Raw genomic sequence first — 17,793 nt, forward strand, 5'->3', positions numbered from 1 at the left:
CAGATGTGCGAGTCCAGTTGTATTCTGTTAAGCCATACATTAAAGTGACTTAAAAAGTGTAAAGCAAATGCAAAAAAAAAAATGGCTTTCTTTTGCTTTTCAAAATACAGCCATTTTTAATTAAAAATATTTATTCTTTAAAAAAAATTTAGGGATGCCCTGTGTGGCTCAGCAGTTGAGTGTCTGCGTTCAGCCCAGGGTGTGATCCTGGGGTCCTGGGATCAAGTCCTACATTGGGCTCCCTGCATGGAGCCTGCTTCTCTCTCTGCCTGTGTCTCTGGCTCTCTCTCTGTGTCTCTCATGAATAAATAAATAAAATCTTCAAAAAAATTTTTAAATAAATAAATCTTAAAAAATAAAAAAACAGGGGCTGCCTGGGTGATTCAGTGGTTGACTGTCTGCCTTTGGCTCACTTGGACAGTCCCACATCAGCCTCCCCATGGGGAGCCTGCTTTTCCCTCTGCCTATGTGTCTGCCTCTATCTCTGTGTCTCTCATGAATAAATGAATAAAGTATTTTTTAAAATTAAAAAAATAAAAAATATTTATTTTAACATGTAATGCCTTTATTACTATTATCTTAAATGAACAGATAAATATTTCTTACTTCTCAGTTTTGATTTCTGTACAATAGAGATAATATAGTTCATGTAAACAAAAGGAGTGTTCTGTCCAAAATAAAAATTTGATCATATCATCCCCTTGATTAAAATCCTTTAAAACCCCTCTCGGTTTTCAGAATAGAAATCTAAGCATCTTGCTTAAAATGGCCCATCAAATGTCTGATTTAACTATATCTTCTAAAAACGTATTTTGCAGAACTATTTTACTTCAGGAATTCTAGAAGTTACCCCTCACACAAGAGTGCATATCTGTGTTCAAGGATGTTCACTGCAGATATACTACAATATTGAAAATATGGAATCTAAATGTGCAACAATGGAGTCTAATTAAACATAACATGGTACATCCGTAGCAAGTTGCAGAAAAGTATATACAGTAGAATCCCATTTTGTAACAAAGTCAATAAACACAGGTATTTTGGGGTATGCATAGCAAATTTATGGAAAGAAATATATCAAAATAACAATGAAAGCTCATTTAGAAATTAGAAAACATTTTAAGAGTTTTATGGTTTTGCTTTTACATTTAGCACGTTAATATATTTGAAAATTGTTTTGTATGTGATATGAGAAAGGAGGCCTAATTTATTTCTAATTAAACAGCCAATTGCCGTAAGTCTTATGCTATCCTATCTTCACAGATTTGAAATGCTACTTTTGCTGTATAAACTCCTCATATATACATGGTACTGATATAGGAGTGCATTCTCTTCCACTAAAATCTATTCTAGTGCCAGCACCAGATATCCTAAATAAGTACAGCATTATAATATGTTCTAATATTGCAAAGGTCAAATCCCCCCATTATTCTTTTTCAAAACATTTTTTTGGTGTTTTTGCATTAATATTTTTCTAGACCAACTTTAGAATCTGTGTGTTTAATTCCAGTACAATATTAAATGTGTGCATTAATTTAGAGAAACTTGATTTTATTTATTTTTATTTTTTATTATTTTTTAATTGAAGCACAGTTGACACACGATGTTACGTTAGTTTCAGGTGTACAACATAGTTTTTCACAACTCTGTGATGCTACCCTCAGCACAAGGGTAGCTACCCTCCGTCACCAAAGGGAAACTTGATTTTAATAAAATTGATTCTCTCCATTGAGGAATATGACATGTCTCTCTATGTATTCTTGTTTTCCTGTTCTTCAGGAATAAATTTCATGTCAGTGAGAGCTAAGCTTATGTCAAATATTTCCATTTTTATTATTGTTGTAGAAAAGATAGCCTTTTTTTCATTGTATTTTAAGACTAATATTGCTGGCCTTTAAGAAAACTTCTGATTTCTACATACTTAAATCTGGCCACCTTACAGAAATCGAGTATGGAACTCCACCCTAGCCATAATCACCTGATTTGGTTTAGGGTCCTGTGTACCAACAAAGGCCATGTGATTAAATAACACTACTGAAAAGTGCAATGAAACAATAAAACCATGCTGTTCTTGATTCACACTGCAGTCAATCCCGGATAAAGACTGCCGTGAGTGTGCAAGTCACAGAGCCAGAAAGTGCAGGGAAAATGGGCTGGTGGCAATGGGAGCACTCATCTCCATCAGCCAACCAGACTGTGTGAAAAGGACACCAAGTGTTACAATTTTCCAAAGTATAAAAGAAAGCAATTGGAATCGATGTTAGAAATATACATTACCTCCTCAGGCACTCCAATTCGCTTAGCTGGGATTTTCTCAAAGTACCCTGCAAACATGTTTTCTGCCAAAGGACCATAGTTGTCAACAGCACTCGGGGAATAAATGGTTCCCTATGTTTGAGAATAAAACAAGAACAGAATAAAGTACATAAAACTAAATTTTATTTTTTTAAGATTTTATTTATTCATAAGAGACACAGAGATAGAGGAAGAGACACAGGCAGAGGGATAAGCAGTCTCCCCCCAGGGAGCACAATGTGGAACTTGATCCCAGGACCCCAGGATCACGACCTGAGCCTAAGGTGGATGCTCAACCACTGAGCCACCCAGGTGGTGCCCCCATAAAACTAAATTTTAAAGTCACAAAGACATCAAGGAGGTCATTGACCAATGCCAGAAAGTAAGTGGCTTAAGTTTAATAGAAAAATCAACATTTCTAATATTAATTTTTCTCAGTATCATCGAAGTACCATTAACCATAATTATAAATGGAATATCTGATGAACTCATTTTGTGACTTCCTCTCCCTTAATGACCAGCCAAGCCCTAGATTTTTCCTGAAAAGACAGGTTTTCTAAAAACATAATTAAATGAATAGATCAGAGAGGCACTTCTCTGGGGATAGGGAGATAGGGAAGTATTCTATCTTCCACCAGGCTTCTCTGTTTTATAATAGAAGCCTGGGCTGTTGTTATGGGAGACTTAGAAAAGTCAATGTTTTCATGGGTTTTTCACTATGGTGAAATCACAGAGAAAACATCTGAATCCAATATAGAGGAATTAAAATTTTAATTTTGGGGGAATTCTTTTATTTAGCTTTTACTAGTTTTCTAGGGTTTATAAAGTCAAGAAAATTACTCACAACTGTGTAACACATGATAAAGCTATTTGTTACTGACTCATAAGTACAGCAGAGGTTATGGGGAGGAAGAGAGTGAACAAAAGGAATGAAAGGAAGATGGGAGAATTTGGTGGCATGAATTATTCCAAATGATAATGGGTAATATACTGGTTTCCAATCAAACAATTTGGAACCTTCTATTTAAAGAGTATGAGGGGTGCCCAGGTGGTTCAGTCAGTTAAGCATCTGACTTTTGATTTCAGCTCAGGTCATGATCTCAGGGGGTGAGATTGAGCCCCACATAAGGGTCTACACTCAGCAGGGAGTCTGCTTGTCCCTCTCCCTCGGTCTTTCCCCATCCCTTCTTCTCCCTCTGCCCCTCCCACCCCTCAAAATAAAATAAAATAAAGAGGGTGAAATCTTCTAGAAATATTAAGGTTTAGACAAAATGCCTCTAGAGAACAAATGTGATTTTAGTAACACTAACATACCATTAAACGTTTTCAAGAAATGCACTTTTGGGGGCCAGTATTCCAAGATATCAACACAAGGAATGGAACTGTAATGATTTTTTTTTCCTAGAAATACATGAGTGTAGTGTGGGTAAGGTCAGGTCAGCTGTGAGGTACTGAAGGGAAATGAAGTTTCTGGTGGCAAGTCTGCAATCTGTTAGAGATGAGATTTCTCCAGTGACTTGCTTAGTTCTCACCGAGTAGCATGGGTAACAATATCTGCAGATACTATATAGAGAGACCTGTAGATAATACCCACAGATGTTATTATAGTTTCAGATACAGGGATGATTACTATCTTAGCAATAACCAAAAAACATCACAGAGAAGTGGATACGAGCTGAGTTTTGCAGGATGAATGAGATGTTTCACGTGACCTTTCTCCTGGAGTACATGGCCAATATGCAATACCCAAGGAGGCTTAAGCTATATGTTGTCTCACAAAAAATGAAATTGAACATATCATGATTTGAACGTATTATGATTTTTTCCTCTACAATTTACAGTATGTCGCCGAGACATTTTCTCTTGACTTCTAATTGATCTTTAACTTGAACTAGACTTTGGTTTTTTTCTCTCTCTCCTAATGAAGCACTAAGGATATACTGAGAAATAACAAAATAATCTGGCAAAATTCGTTCTTTAAAACAGTGGTTCTCAATCTTCACTGTACATTTAAATTTCCTAGGTGGCTTTTAAAAATACCAATGCCTAGGGACACCTGGGTGCCTCAGTGGTTGAGTGTCTGCCTTTGGCTCTGGGCATGATCCTGGGGTTCCGGGATCAAGTCCCACATCAGGCTCCTTGCAAGGAACCTGCTTCTTTCTCTGCCTGTGTCTCTGCCTCTCTCTGTGTGTCTCTCATGAATGAATGAATGAATAAATAAATAAATAAATAAATAATCTTTTAAAAAAATAAAAAATACTAAAAAATAAAAATACCAATGCCTAGATTCCATAGTTTGGAGTCAGGCTTACATATCAATATTTTTTAAGCATTTCATAGATAATTCTAATATATTGACAAGATCTAGAATCATTGGCTTAGTGCTCACTTCAGCAGCACATATACTAAAAAAAAAAAAAAAAAAAAGAATCATCGGCTAAATGTAAACTTGACAGTCTGGTTGTAAATCACAGAAATCACAGAATACCTCTTTCCAATTTTATCTATTTTTATTTTATTTTATTTATTTTATTAATTTTTTTAAAGATTTTATTTATTTATTCATGAGCAACAGAGAGAGAGAGACAGAGAGAGAGGCAGAGACACAGGCAGAGGGAGAAGCAGGCTCCCTGCAGGGATCTCCAGGTTCACGCCCCGGGCTGCAGGCGGCGCCAAACCGCTGCGCCACCGGGGCTGCCCTAATTTTATCTATTTTTAAAAGCCAATCTTTTCTATTATACACGTGTATTAACAAATACCTCCATTGACAACATAAAGGGAATCCTCAGAAGAGCACAATTTGTCAACGGCTTTTGTATGGAAGTTTACCTACAGGGGCAACACAGTTGATCCTTATTCCACTGCTGGCCCATTCCACAGCTAAGGATTTGGTGAGGTTGTAAACCCCTGCTCTGGCAGCTCCACTATGCCTTAAAAGACAAAACATAAAATTACAATTGGCTTCCATCAAATGTTTTTCTCGTTAACTAAATGAACAGGTTTGTCAGTGACCTACCAGAGCCCCACCAATATATTCTTGTTGAGTCTGTCTTTTGGACTCTTGAACAATGGGAAAGAAGTGGACGCTTCGATGCTAAAGCCAAAACACAGCTATCTGACAGTTGAACAAATCTTACATTACAGGCACACATAAGATCCTCCAAAATACCATGACCATAAGAAATATTCCGAAAACCTTTTTATGATGTAGAGAAACTATCAAATTGGTAATCTTGAGGGTTACAAGTGTGGTTATTTTTAAAATGATTTATTTAGACGATAGGGATAAATTTATATATGAGGCTAAAAACAGTATTGATAGAATTTCTAGACACCCTAACATTTAATTAAATTTTAACATACTTCCAGATAGGAAGTTCAAAATATTTAAATTTTCATCTCTATGGGGTCTTATGCATGAGGTACAGATACACTGTGGCTTAGAACTTATTACGAGGTCCTTAGAAGCAAGTATGCGAGATCTGGGGGTGTATCCACTTCTCACTAGAGAAGACTTAGAGAGCCCAACCTTCCTGAAGAAACCCATCACTGTCCCAGTGTTGGCTGCAACAATCCTCGTGGGACTCCAGGCAGAAGCCAATTACTTTGTCAGAATTCTCCAAGCAATCCCACCACCATCAGATGTGGCCACAACTTCTGTTGCTATTGCCATTAAGCAGTCCTGGGTCAATCTACAGGATATGCTCCCTTGCCCTGCCTACCGCCACCAATACTAAGAGGGGCCCTAACCAACACTCAGCTGGGAAGAATAATTGAAATTGCCAGGCTTCTCCATAATACCAGGAGCAAGAGGCAGGGGCAGGACCAGACATGCTTATGTAGAAGTACAATCAAGTCCTGACCCTTTTCTGGGAGGAAGACCTAGAGTCGTTTGTCCCCTTGCACTCAGGCCCCTGATCACCAAGGCCACCACATGAAGTCCTGCCTCTCATCATAGGAAAAGGCTAAACAGTCACATGAGGCTGAAGAAGCAAGTGGCAGATGTTCCGAAACTGGTAGCTGCCCAAGAGAGAAAGCCACTAGAACTGAGAGACAGAGCTGGAAAACCAGAGACTGGAATTATTGAATTTCAGCATCTGAATTAGTTTGTAGCACATGAGCAAGAGGCAGTTGAAGGGCAACAGAATAAGCCTCTCCAAAATATGACAGGAGCTCAGGACATGCCACTCAAAATATGCTGCTTTGATCAATTATGTTGACTGTAGGCATTTGAAAAACAGCAAATGCAGGGAGACACTTTCTCTGAACTCCCCTTATCTGCCTAAAGATAGACTGGGTTCCTTCAAAAGCAACTTAGTTGCCATAAATCCCCTCCCCAAGAGTTTCATCAACCAGGGAAGATGGTCTGTGGTCACAGGTATAAAGACTAGCAGTTGACTCCACACCCACACACAGTCTGTCACAAATTACCAGACTTCCCATCTATTCTTCCAAGGGCCCAGGCATCTTTCTTAAAAATTACTTTCTTTTTCTCTACAAGGCCCCCATTTCCCATTCCCTTTCCTTCTAAGATAATGGTTCAGTCTGTAGTCCAAGCTACTCAGGGAGGCTACTTGTTTTCCCCTGGGTATCTCCCATCACAGATACATGATGTGTGTGTGCGTGTGTGTGTGTGTATGATCAAAGTTGTTTTTGTCTTGTTAATTTGTTTTTTATTACAGGGGTCTCAATAAGAACTCAGAATGGTAGAGGGGTAATTCCTTTTCTTCCCCTACACAGTGTTCGCAAGCTTCACAGATGAAGAGAAGGCACTCAGTAGAAACTGAACACAAACATAACAGTATTTTCAGACTATGTTTCCATACTCAAAGATCTACTAGAGAAGGTAGCAGAGAAGGGGGTGATGTCGGAAGTGAAATGACTGATGATGTCAAAAGCATGTGCAACAGGTGTGAAAACCTGAGGCTCCCCACTCTATACCCGTTCCAGTTAAGGAAAGAAGGATGCAGTCTTCCTCCATGGTATTCAGTTCTGCAGAGTTATACTGAGAACTCGAAGAAGTTACTCTGGATCCCAAAACAGCACATCCTAATCTACTTATCTCTGGGGATAAAACAAACAAACAAACAAACAAGCAAAACCAAAAAACCCAAAGAACAAAACAACAACAACAAAAACCTATGACATTTGTGAAGAAAAAAGTGAAGAGTTCATTCAAATCCAGAGAGACTTACAGCTGATCCAGTACTGTGTTCTGAAGGACTTGATACTGGTGGCATCCCTGGGAGGTCCAGGTGGATGAGAAGCCTGAATGGACCATGGGGGTTTTGTAAAGACTCCCTTTCCAGGAAGGGAGAGTGGTCCCTATCAGGACAAATTCAGCTTGGCAGTGACATGTCATATGAAGTGCTGCTGGCCCAGTCACTCTTCTTCTAAAGGAAAAGCCCAGAGGGACTGACATTTATTTGAACTATGAGTTGAGTGAGATTATATGTTACCATTTCCACGACAGGTCTCACATCCATTCTTTCAATGACCAATTTTCTGAAGTATGAAGGTCTTATTTCTGTATCAGATATGATTTAAAACCTCTTACAATCTGTGTGGGAACATATTATAAGTGATAAACTGTCTTGAAGTCTGTCACACTGCTTCATTTTCTTCCTCTAATTTATAAATAGGAGGGAGAGGGATGTACAACTCTCAGTGAATATAGCACTAACGAATGTTTTCAACGCTTCTACAACTTAAACACATAAAACCATACAGTATACGCTCTTTTTCATCTGGCTTCTTTCACTCAGAATAATTATTTTGAGATCCATCTAGGTTGTTGCATGAGTTAATAGCTCATTCCCTCTTACTGCCAAGTGTAGTCTGTTATGTAGACATACTACAGAGCTTAGTCATGCGCCGAGTGATGGGCGTTTGGTTTACACACTCTCTGTCCATGGGAGATGTGAGTTGCTTTTTTTTTGGCTTATCTTTTGCCCTTGTAATTATTGACAATGACCCAAAAGATCAACAGCAGGCTAAACTCCCCTGTGTCAATGTAATGGAAAATAAGACCAGCCTCAGACAACATTAAGAAAAATATGCCAGGACAGCAATACGATTCAAACACATACAGAAGACATCCAGATAGCTTTTCAACAAATCAAAAGATGCTCCATGAGAATCCCATTTCTTGCCCATCAGAGTTGTCTAGAAGTTGATGACACACACTTTGGGTCAGGCTGTGGGGAACACACACACTCATACTGTGCTGGTGGGGGAGCAAGATGGAAAGAAATTTGGAAATACCTAAAAGTATGCATTTATCTTTCACCTGCACCCAGCAATCCAACTTCCAGGATGTACCCTGAAGATATAACTCCACCAATATGAAACAAATATGTACAGTGTTATTCACTGCAGAATTACTCGTAATGCAAAATGTAGAAACAATACAAGATTTCTATTAAGTTTGAGATCTTACATGCCATTTGAAAAGAAAAATTTGAAAAGAAATCCGTAGACCTGTAATAGTGGTATACCAAAAAATTTAATAATAATAATAATGATAATAATAAATACAGAGAGAAAGGGAGAAGGGCTGTTGCAGAAAAGTCTCTTTTATGAAAGAATATCAGCTAATAAATATAGAAATAATCATGACATCAGAAAAATCAACATTTTCTCACCCCTAATGTAAGTGATTCAGGTAAGAATCAACAATGGTTGCAAAAATCATGATGGCAAACAGAATATTCATCACCCTGTAGATCATGGATTATACACTACTAATAAAGAAATTCAGGTCACTGTCTTACTTGGTTACACAAGTTATTTCTGGGATAAGAAGGTAGAGTATTCAACTTTGTATCTTACACAGTTTTATATATATATAAAAACTAGCATGCTTTGATTTTATAATACTAAAATAGGCCTATTTCATAAAAAGAAATATTCTATGTTGGAAAATAAAAAAAATCCTTAATTAAAAAAATGGAAGGAATCAGAATTTACTAAAGATATGAAAGAAATCAGCAAAACGATTTATTTGTAAACCAGACTTTTTAACTACTAAACGTGTGGTTTTCAAGTAGCTTCCTGGCACACTGTTTTTCTCTGTGGTCTAGGTGGATGCCCTTTTAGGTTATTATGAAAGAATCGACTGAGCCACTAGGCTAATTAGTTCACTGATTGACTTTTTTTTTTCTTTTTTAATCCATTTCCAAATTCCACATCAGAATAAGAGGCAAATATGTCAAATTCCATTATGGAGTAACAATTTAGCAGTTTTGTCTAAAACTGAATAGGTATATTCACAATATTCAAATCTAAATCAATCTAAATTAGTTTCATTTCCACACATTAACAAAAAAGATATCTCCAGGCAATGATGACCAGTTTAGTGACATCTGGATTAGGATTACTGGATAAAATATAGGACATTCCATTAAATTTTAATTTCAAATGAAAATTAAAAAAAAAATTTTAACATAAGTATGCCCCATGTAATATTTGGGGCAGACTTAAAATAAAAAATTTAATGGGGTGTCCTGATTTTCTTTTCATGGTAAACCTGGGAAGTCTAATAAGGATGGGAATACCTTGGAAGTATATTTTTAAAGTTCAAATAAAGGGCAATGCTAAGTATTAAGATCAAAACTCATTAAAGAATTAAGGATTGTGACTTAAGAAATTTTCTCCACTCTCCTCCTCCTCATTCACAGGACAAAACCCAAAGACATAGGAAAAAATAAATATACATTAAGTATGCTTACGTAAATCCTGGATATCCATTTCTAGTAAGGATAATAATATTGACAATAGATCCTCCATGCTCTTTCATCCAGGAATTGTAAACTGCAGGAAACAGAACAATGACAATCACATGAAATAGTGTCCTGATTCTTTTCTCATCCACTATCCCAGCACATTGCTTGTTATTTTAATATTTTTAATTTAAATTTCCTTTAAAAAAAAGGATTTTATTTATTTATTCATGAGGGGGAGAGAGAGAGAGAGAGAGAGAGAGAGAGAGAGAGAGGCAGAGACACAGGCAGAGGGAAAAGCAGGCTCCAGGCTGGGAGCCCAAAGCAGGACTTACCCAGGACCTCAGGATCACGCCCTGGGCCAAAGACAGACACTCAACCACTGAGCCACCCAGGTGCCCCTACATTTCCTTTTTTTTTATAAAAAGCCCGATTGAAAATAATTTACATATCACAAAATTCATTCATTTTATGTGTATAATTTAATAACTTTTAATAGAGTCATGCAACCACCATTACAATCCAGTTTTAGAACATTTCCATCACCCCCAAAAAGTTCCTTTGTGTCTATCTGCAGCCCAAGCCATCCCTAAGCAAACCTTCATATACCTTCTGTTTACATAAATTTGGCTTTTCTGGACATTTCATATAAATGAAATCACACAATATGTGGTCTTCTGTGTCTGGTTTCTTTCAATTAATGTTTGTGAAAAAATTTTAAAAAAGAATAATGTTTGTGAAGTTCATCCATGTGGTAACATGTATCCATAGTTAACTTTTTATTGTAAATAGTATTCCAGTGAATACATATGCCATATTTCATTTATCCACTCCTCAGCTGATGAACATTTGGTTTCCACTGTTGGGTGATTATGAATATAAATCTTTGAGAGGACATGTTTTTATTGCTCTTTGGTAGACACTTAAGGGTGGAACCGCTAGGACATATGGTAACTGTATGTTTGACTTTTAAGAAACTGCTGAACTATTTTTTGGTGTTTCTACTATTTTCTATTCCTACCAGAAATGCAAGAAGGTTCCAGGTTCTCCATACTATTATTTCTGACTTCTTGATTATAGTCACTTTAATGGCTTGAAGTGATATTTCACTGAGACTTTTTCTTAAAAGATTTTATTTGAGAGAGAGAGAGAGCCATGTGTGCAAGAGCAAGAGGGGTACAGGGAGAGGGAGAAGCACGCTCCCTGCTGAGCAGGGAGCCCTACACCGGGCTCAATCCCAAGACCCAGGGATCATGACCTGAGCTAGAGGTAGACACTTAACTGACTGAGCCATCCAGGCACCCCCCACTGAGGTTTTGATTTGCATTTCCCTCATGACTAACAGTGTTGAGAATCTTCTGATGTACTTATTAGCCATTCATATATATTCTTTGGTAAAATATCTATTCAGGGACCCCTGGGTGGCTCAGCGGTTGAGCGTCTACCTTTGGCTCAGGGCATGATCTTGTGGTCCTGGGATCAAGTCCCACATCAGGCTCCCTGCATGAAGCCTGCTTCTCCTCTCACTGCCTATGTCTCTGCCTCTCTCTCTCTCTCTTTCTCTCTCTCTGTCTCTCATGAATAAATAAAATTTAAAAAAAATCCAAATCTTTTGCCCATTTCTTAATTGATTTGTTTTCTTAATATTGAATTATAAAAGTTCTTTTTATACTCTGGATTTGAGTCCTTTATCAGATATGTGATTTGGGAATCTTTTCTCCCAGTCTATGGCTTATCTTTTCATTTTCTTAATGTTGTCTTTTGAAGCACAAACATATTTAATATTGATTGATTAAGTCCAATTTATCAATTTGTTTTACTCTGGTATTTTGTGGTGTATCTCAGGACTCTTTGCCTGAGACAAGGTCGTAAAGATTTTGTCCTTTGTTTGCTTCCAAAAATTATACAATTTTACTTTTTGCATTTAGGTCCATGGTCCATTTTGTATTTTTGGCTAACTTTTATTTATGGTGTGAGGTAAGGGTCTTTTTGCATGTGGACAGCCAATGTCCCAGAACCATCTGCTGAAAACACTATCATTTCCCCATAGAATTGGCCTGGTCCCTTTGGCAAAAATCATAAATAAAAGAGTTTGACTTTTATTTCTGGACTGACAAATTTGTGCCAATGATCTATACATCTACCCATACTATACAGTACCATACTGTCTTGAAGTCAAGAAGTATTAAGTCCTCCAACTTTCCTCTTTTGCAAAACTGTTTTGGCTATTGTGAGTCCATTGCACTTGCACATATATTTGGGATCTGCTTGTCAATTTCTGCAAAAGTAATAGGAACTACACTGAACCTACAGATCAATTTGGAAAGAACTACCATCTAAACCATATCAAGCCTTCCAATTCATAAATATCAAACGTGTTTCTATTCATTTCAATCTTTCATTTCTGTCAGCAATGTCTTGTAGTTCAGATATGGGTCTTATCCTTCTGTTAACTTAATTCTTTAGGTATTTTCTTTTCTTTTCTTTTTCTTTGGGGAGAGAGAGTGGGAGTGGGAGGGAGAGGGGGAGAGAGAGAATCTTAAGCAGGCTCCATGCCCAGCACAGAGCCCCACACCCACACAAGACTCGATGTCACGACCCTGAGCTCATGACCTGAGCTGAAATCGAGAGTCGGATGCTTAACTGACTGAGTTACCCAGGCATCCCTCATTCTTTAAGTATTTTATCCTTTTTCAAATAGGATACTTGATATTTAGTCATCAACTCTATTCATACAAATCAAGGCAATGCCAGATATGTACCCTCAAGACTCACTTCAACAGAAATCTAATTTTTAGAATATAAAGGCCAGAGAACAATGTAAGACCCATTCCTATTAAAGGCTTGGGCAAAAATAAGAATGCTTTCCTATTATTACTTATTCCTTTCCAGTGAATTCTTACCAATACATAATATATGACCAAAAAAAAGGAGGTAAAGCCACTAGAAAAGAAGACATAAAGTATAGTATTTCTGAACTCTATGAGAATTCTTATTATCTTCACATTGTTGAAACGGGGATATATCTCATAGTTGGTGGCTTCTTAAGATTCAAATGTACGTTCTTAGGGATATACTGTACTTTCTTAGGGTTATATAAAATGATCGTGCACTTTACAATTGACTGTATCTTTGACAATGAAACACAGCATTTATTTTTGGACAACATGGTTGTGTTGTCCAAACACTCAAAAGACTAATTTTAAAAACTATTAGATAAAACCACAAATTACTAGACATAGCTACAAGACCAACTTGAGAAAATAATTCTTCCAGAAACCAACAGTAATCCAGTTGAAAAATAATTGGGGGAAAAAGCCCATTCAAGGGGCACCTAGGTGGCTCAGTAGTTGAGTGTCTGCCTTCAGTTCAGGTTGTGACCCTGGGGTCCTGGGATCAAGTCCCTCATCGAGCTCCCCACAGGGAGCCGGCTTCTCCATCTGCCTGTGTCTCCGCCTCTCTGTGTTTCTCATGAATAAATAATTAAAAAAAAAAAAAAGCCCACTCAAAAGTGCAGAAGTTATCAAAAATATCTGATGTAACCTTAAAAAAAAAAAATACAAGAGAGGCACCTGGGTGATTCAGTGGGTTAAGCATCTGACCCTTGATTTTTGGCTTGGGTCAATGAGCTCAGGATCATGAGTCCAAGACCTGTGTTGGGCTCTATGCACAGCATGAAGCCTACTTAAAAAAATAAAATAAAAAGAGATTTAAATGTGATGCAAACATAAACCTTTGCCAAAAATTATAAAATAAGAATCCATTAATAGAAAGATGTGCCATGATGGAGAGATGGTATTTCAACACATTAACTTTTTTCAAATTGTTGATAGGTTGAACACAATCCAATCAAATTCCCCACCAGGATTTTTGAGGAAAAAACCTTAATATAAATTCATCTGGAAGAAGAAAAAGTCATGAATAGCCAAGAATAGTTTGGAAATTAAAATAAATAAAGTACTATGTGCCATATCAATTATCTAAAAACTTACTTAAAAAAAAAAAGAAAAGGGAATAAGTTTATTTAAATTACTCTACACAGACTTTCTGGCTTCTGGTTAAAAAGCACTATATGTCAGAACTCTGAAATGAACTTTGTACTTTTGCCCTGACTCCTCCAGTGCTTTCATGGGAATATTTCTTCAAGATATGTGAAATAGTCATCAGATGCTGATCACAAGTCCATGTTATTACCTGTGCTTCTGGACAACTGGCTATAAATCAGTGGTTTCCATGAACCCTTTCTTGGATTTCATTAATTCACCATTGTGGCTCATAGAACTCATGAAACTAGTTTACACACTACATTACAACTAATTAGAATGGATACAGAGCGATATGAATCAACAGGCAGATGATGAAATACACAGGGCAATGTCTTGAACAAAGAAGCCGCTGTCTCTGTGGAGTCTGACTCTGGCAGAATATCACGTGAAAGTGTTCTCCTTTACCATAAAGCCCTTTTGTGGCTTTATGGAGGCTTCATTCACTGTATTGATTGATTAAATCATTGGCACTGGTGACTGATTCAACCTTCAGCCCCCTCTCCTCCTGCCAGAAATCAGGAGGCGAGACTGGAAGTTCCAACTCTAATCAAGGTTGGTTCCCACCAACCAGCCTGCTGCCATCTTTAAGGGATTTCCAAAATTAACATTTAGGGGATTTCACCTCATTAACATAAACTCAGTTGTGGTGAACAGGATTTAGGAATAACAGACACCCATTTCGCCTAAGTGGCTCTGAAGTCATTTCAGGAATTATGACAAGAGATCAAATGATAACAAAAGACTGGGCAGCCCAGGTGGCTCAGCGGTTTGGCACCACCTTCAGCCCAGGGCGTGATCCTGGAGACCTGGGATCGAGTCCCACATCGGGCTCCCTGCAGGGGCCTGCTTCTCCCTCTGCTTGTGTCTCTGCCTCTCTCTCTCTCTCTCTCTCTGTCTCTCATGAATAAATAAAAATCTTAAAAAAAAAAAAAAAAAGATTCTCCCATCGCCCTTATTGCTCAGGAAATTCCAAGGGCCATGGGAACATGAATGAGGAACCGCAGACAGACTAAAATATATACTCATTACAAATCACAACACATCAGTCCCTAATGATTATGGACTTCTTATGTGAGGGAGAAACAAACTGTCTTATTTAATTTCCTGTTTTTGTGATGGTCTCGACACTGGAACAGCCAGCCACAACCAATAGGAAACTTTATACTGCTAGTGAGATAAAGTTGAAAGCTGGCAATGTCTGCAAGATTTTGACTTAGAGATATTAAGAATATAAAGCCTAATCTGTAGTGGGGTGAAGACCCTTTGGGTTGGAATTATACTTCCTCTGTGGTTTTCATCATAAAAATGTCTTCAATAGCTTGTAACAAAACCCTTGAGTTACTCCACTTCAGGAATTGGATAATTGGATATCACCACCTATGAAACAACTTTCAATCCAAAAGCTGCATGCCTGCTAATTAGTTTTAGTCGGACTCTGGCATACTCTCTGAAGATCTGACGAAGTTAATGAATATGCCCTTACAATGGATTTAAAAGATTTGTTTCTTGGGGAACCTGGGTGGCTCGGCAGTTGAGTGTCTGCCTTCAGCTCAGGACATGATCCCGGGGTCCTGGGATCGAGTCCCTCATCCCCTGGGATCGAGCTCCCTGTGAGGAGCCTGCTTCTCCCTCTGCCTATGTCTCTGCTTCTCTCTCCATGTCTCTCATGAATAAATAAATAAAATCTTAAAAAAGAAAGAAAAGAAAAAAGATTCGTTTCTTTAAAACAGAGTGTGAGAATTTTTTTAACTTCAAGAACAACTTTGTAGCTATATCTTTGTACAGATTCTTAATGATTTTCTCATGATAAAGTCCTAGAAATAAAATTATAAGATTAAAGCATATTCATATTTTACAAATACTGTCAAATTACTACCCAAAAAATGCAACAAGTTACATTCCTGTGTTGTATGTGAGTACATGAGGGCAGTAAATGCTAATGACATGGAGTTTCTGAGCCCCTGACAATTCTCTTTCAAGATTATCTATGATCTTTAAATAAAGACACCTTGACTTTTTGGGTTATTGATCATACTTGCCTGCTTTGCACATGTAGAAGGTGCCTGTCAGGTTGGTTTCAATCACAGCATGCCATCCCTTTGCATTAATGTGTTCCATAGCAGCCATGAACTGGCCTCCTCCATTGTTTACCAAAAAATTGATTTTACCATAAATCTCTAAGGTGGATCTGACCAAATTGTTCACCTAAAGAAAAATGTTAAAAGGAAACTGGTTAATAATCTAACTTGCTCCTTGGACTGATAGCTTGCTCCAGGAGAGGAAAAGAACTTGCAGTCTGTTGTAGTCAATGGTAACTCTAAATGCCACAATATCTACAGATCATAAAGCTAAGTTGGTCATTTAGATGACAAGATTTATCCAAGAGCCGGGATCACTCCTAAATCCAAGCCTACCTGTATGAGTTTGTAACCTGTAAACCTAGAATAATGAATAGTACTGAAATCAGGTTAAAATTAACATTAAGAAATGAATGAAAAGGGGCGCCTGTCTGGCTCAGTTGGTAGAACCTGTGACTCTTGATCTTGGAGTTGTGAGTTTGAGCCCCACGGTGGGTGTAGAGATGCCTGATTACTTAAAAAAAAAAAAAACAAAAACCTTGGGATCTCTGGGTGGCCCAGTGGCTTAGCACCTGCCTTTGGCCCAGGGTGTGATCCTGGAGTCCTTCCCTCCTGTGTCTGGAGCCTGCTTCTCCCTCTGCCTGTGTCTCTGCCTCTCTTTCTCTCTCTCTGTGTTTCAAATAAATAAATAAATAAATAAATAAATAAATAAATAAATAAATACAATCTTTTTTAAAAGATTTAAATAAATAAAATCTTTAAAAAAATAAAATAAAGAAATGACTTAAAGGGCAAAAGGCACAAAAAGTAATCTCGCTGAGACCACATCCTTGCTTAGTTTCCTTATCTTGTTTCTTTCCATCTCTTCCTCTGGAGGTAATTTGCTCAATACATCATTAGCAAAAGAATCTCTTTCACAGGCTCTGCTTCCAGTCCACCTCATCTAAGACAGCTACCATAGGAACACCTGAACCACAGGGATAGGAACCACTACTGTAAATAAATTGAATGAACAAACAATATAGACATATTCACATTACCTCTTCTTCTTTGCGAATGTTGCATTTTATGGGAGTGACCTGAGCCTTGTTGGTCGGGGGTAGGCTGGCCCTCAGTTCTTCTGCAGTAGATTTTAATCGATCAAAATTACGAGATGCAATGACCACATTACATCCTGAAAAGAAAACAATCAAAGAGTAAATATACTTTCATTTTTTTTTTTTTAAGTCAATTGAATTAGGAATTCTGGGGGTAGGGCCCAGCAGGTTCAGTTAGTCCTCCAGGTGATTCTGCTATCCATTAAAATATAAGCGCTTTTGGCCTAGGAGATTTACAAGCCAGCAACAGAAGTTATTTTAATTATCCAGAGTGCATTATTCCCGGAAAGTCTTCTCCATCTTGTGTTGACTTGCATTCCTCCTTGCCAGCACATCTACTCTTCCCACACCAGCCAACTCCCAGGAATAAGTTCATATACTTCATCAGTTTCATTCTTCTGAAAAATATATTTATAAAGTAAATATGCTTTCACTGGTTGTCCAAACTAAAAAAAAAGTCCCTCCCCCTGCTCTTTCTCTCTCAAATAAATAAAATCTTTTTAAAAAGAGCTGGGGTGGGGGGCATCTGGGTGGCTCAATTGGTTCGATAAGTATC

The 17,793-nt window shown here is 37.7% G+C and overlaps 1 protein-coding gene across 1 annotated transcript in view; it reads right to left on the bottom strand.

Annotated features, from left to right (window-relative positions):
* The window catches only part of PECR (peroxisomal trans-2-enoyl-CoA reductase), a 29,054-nt gene that overhangs the window by 8,487 nt on the left and 2,774 nt on the right, over positions 1-17,793 (bottom strand). Inside the window, 5 exon segments of the mRNA NM_001252139.1 lie at positions 2,278-2,388; positions 5,129-5,225; positions 10,026-10,107; positions 16,102-16,267; positions 17,181-17,314. Coding sequence (NP_001239068.1) covers positions 2,278-2,388; positions 5,129-5,225; positions 10,026-10,107; positions 16,102-16,267; positions 17,181-17,314 — 590 coding nt within the window.

The sequence above is a fragment of the Canis lupus genome, chromosome 37, assembly GCF_011100685.1.
Source record: "Canis lupus familiaris isolate Mischka breed German Shepherd chromosome 37, alternate assembly UU_Cfam_GSD_1.0, whole genome shotgun sequence".
Taxonomy (NCBI): domain Eukaryota; kingdom Metazoa; phylum Chordata; class Mammalia; order Carnivora; family Canidae; genus Canis; species Canis lupus.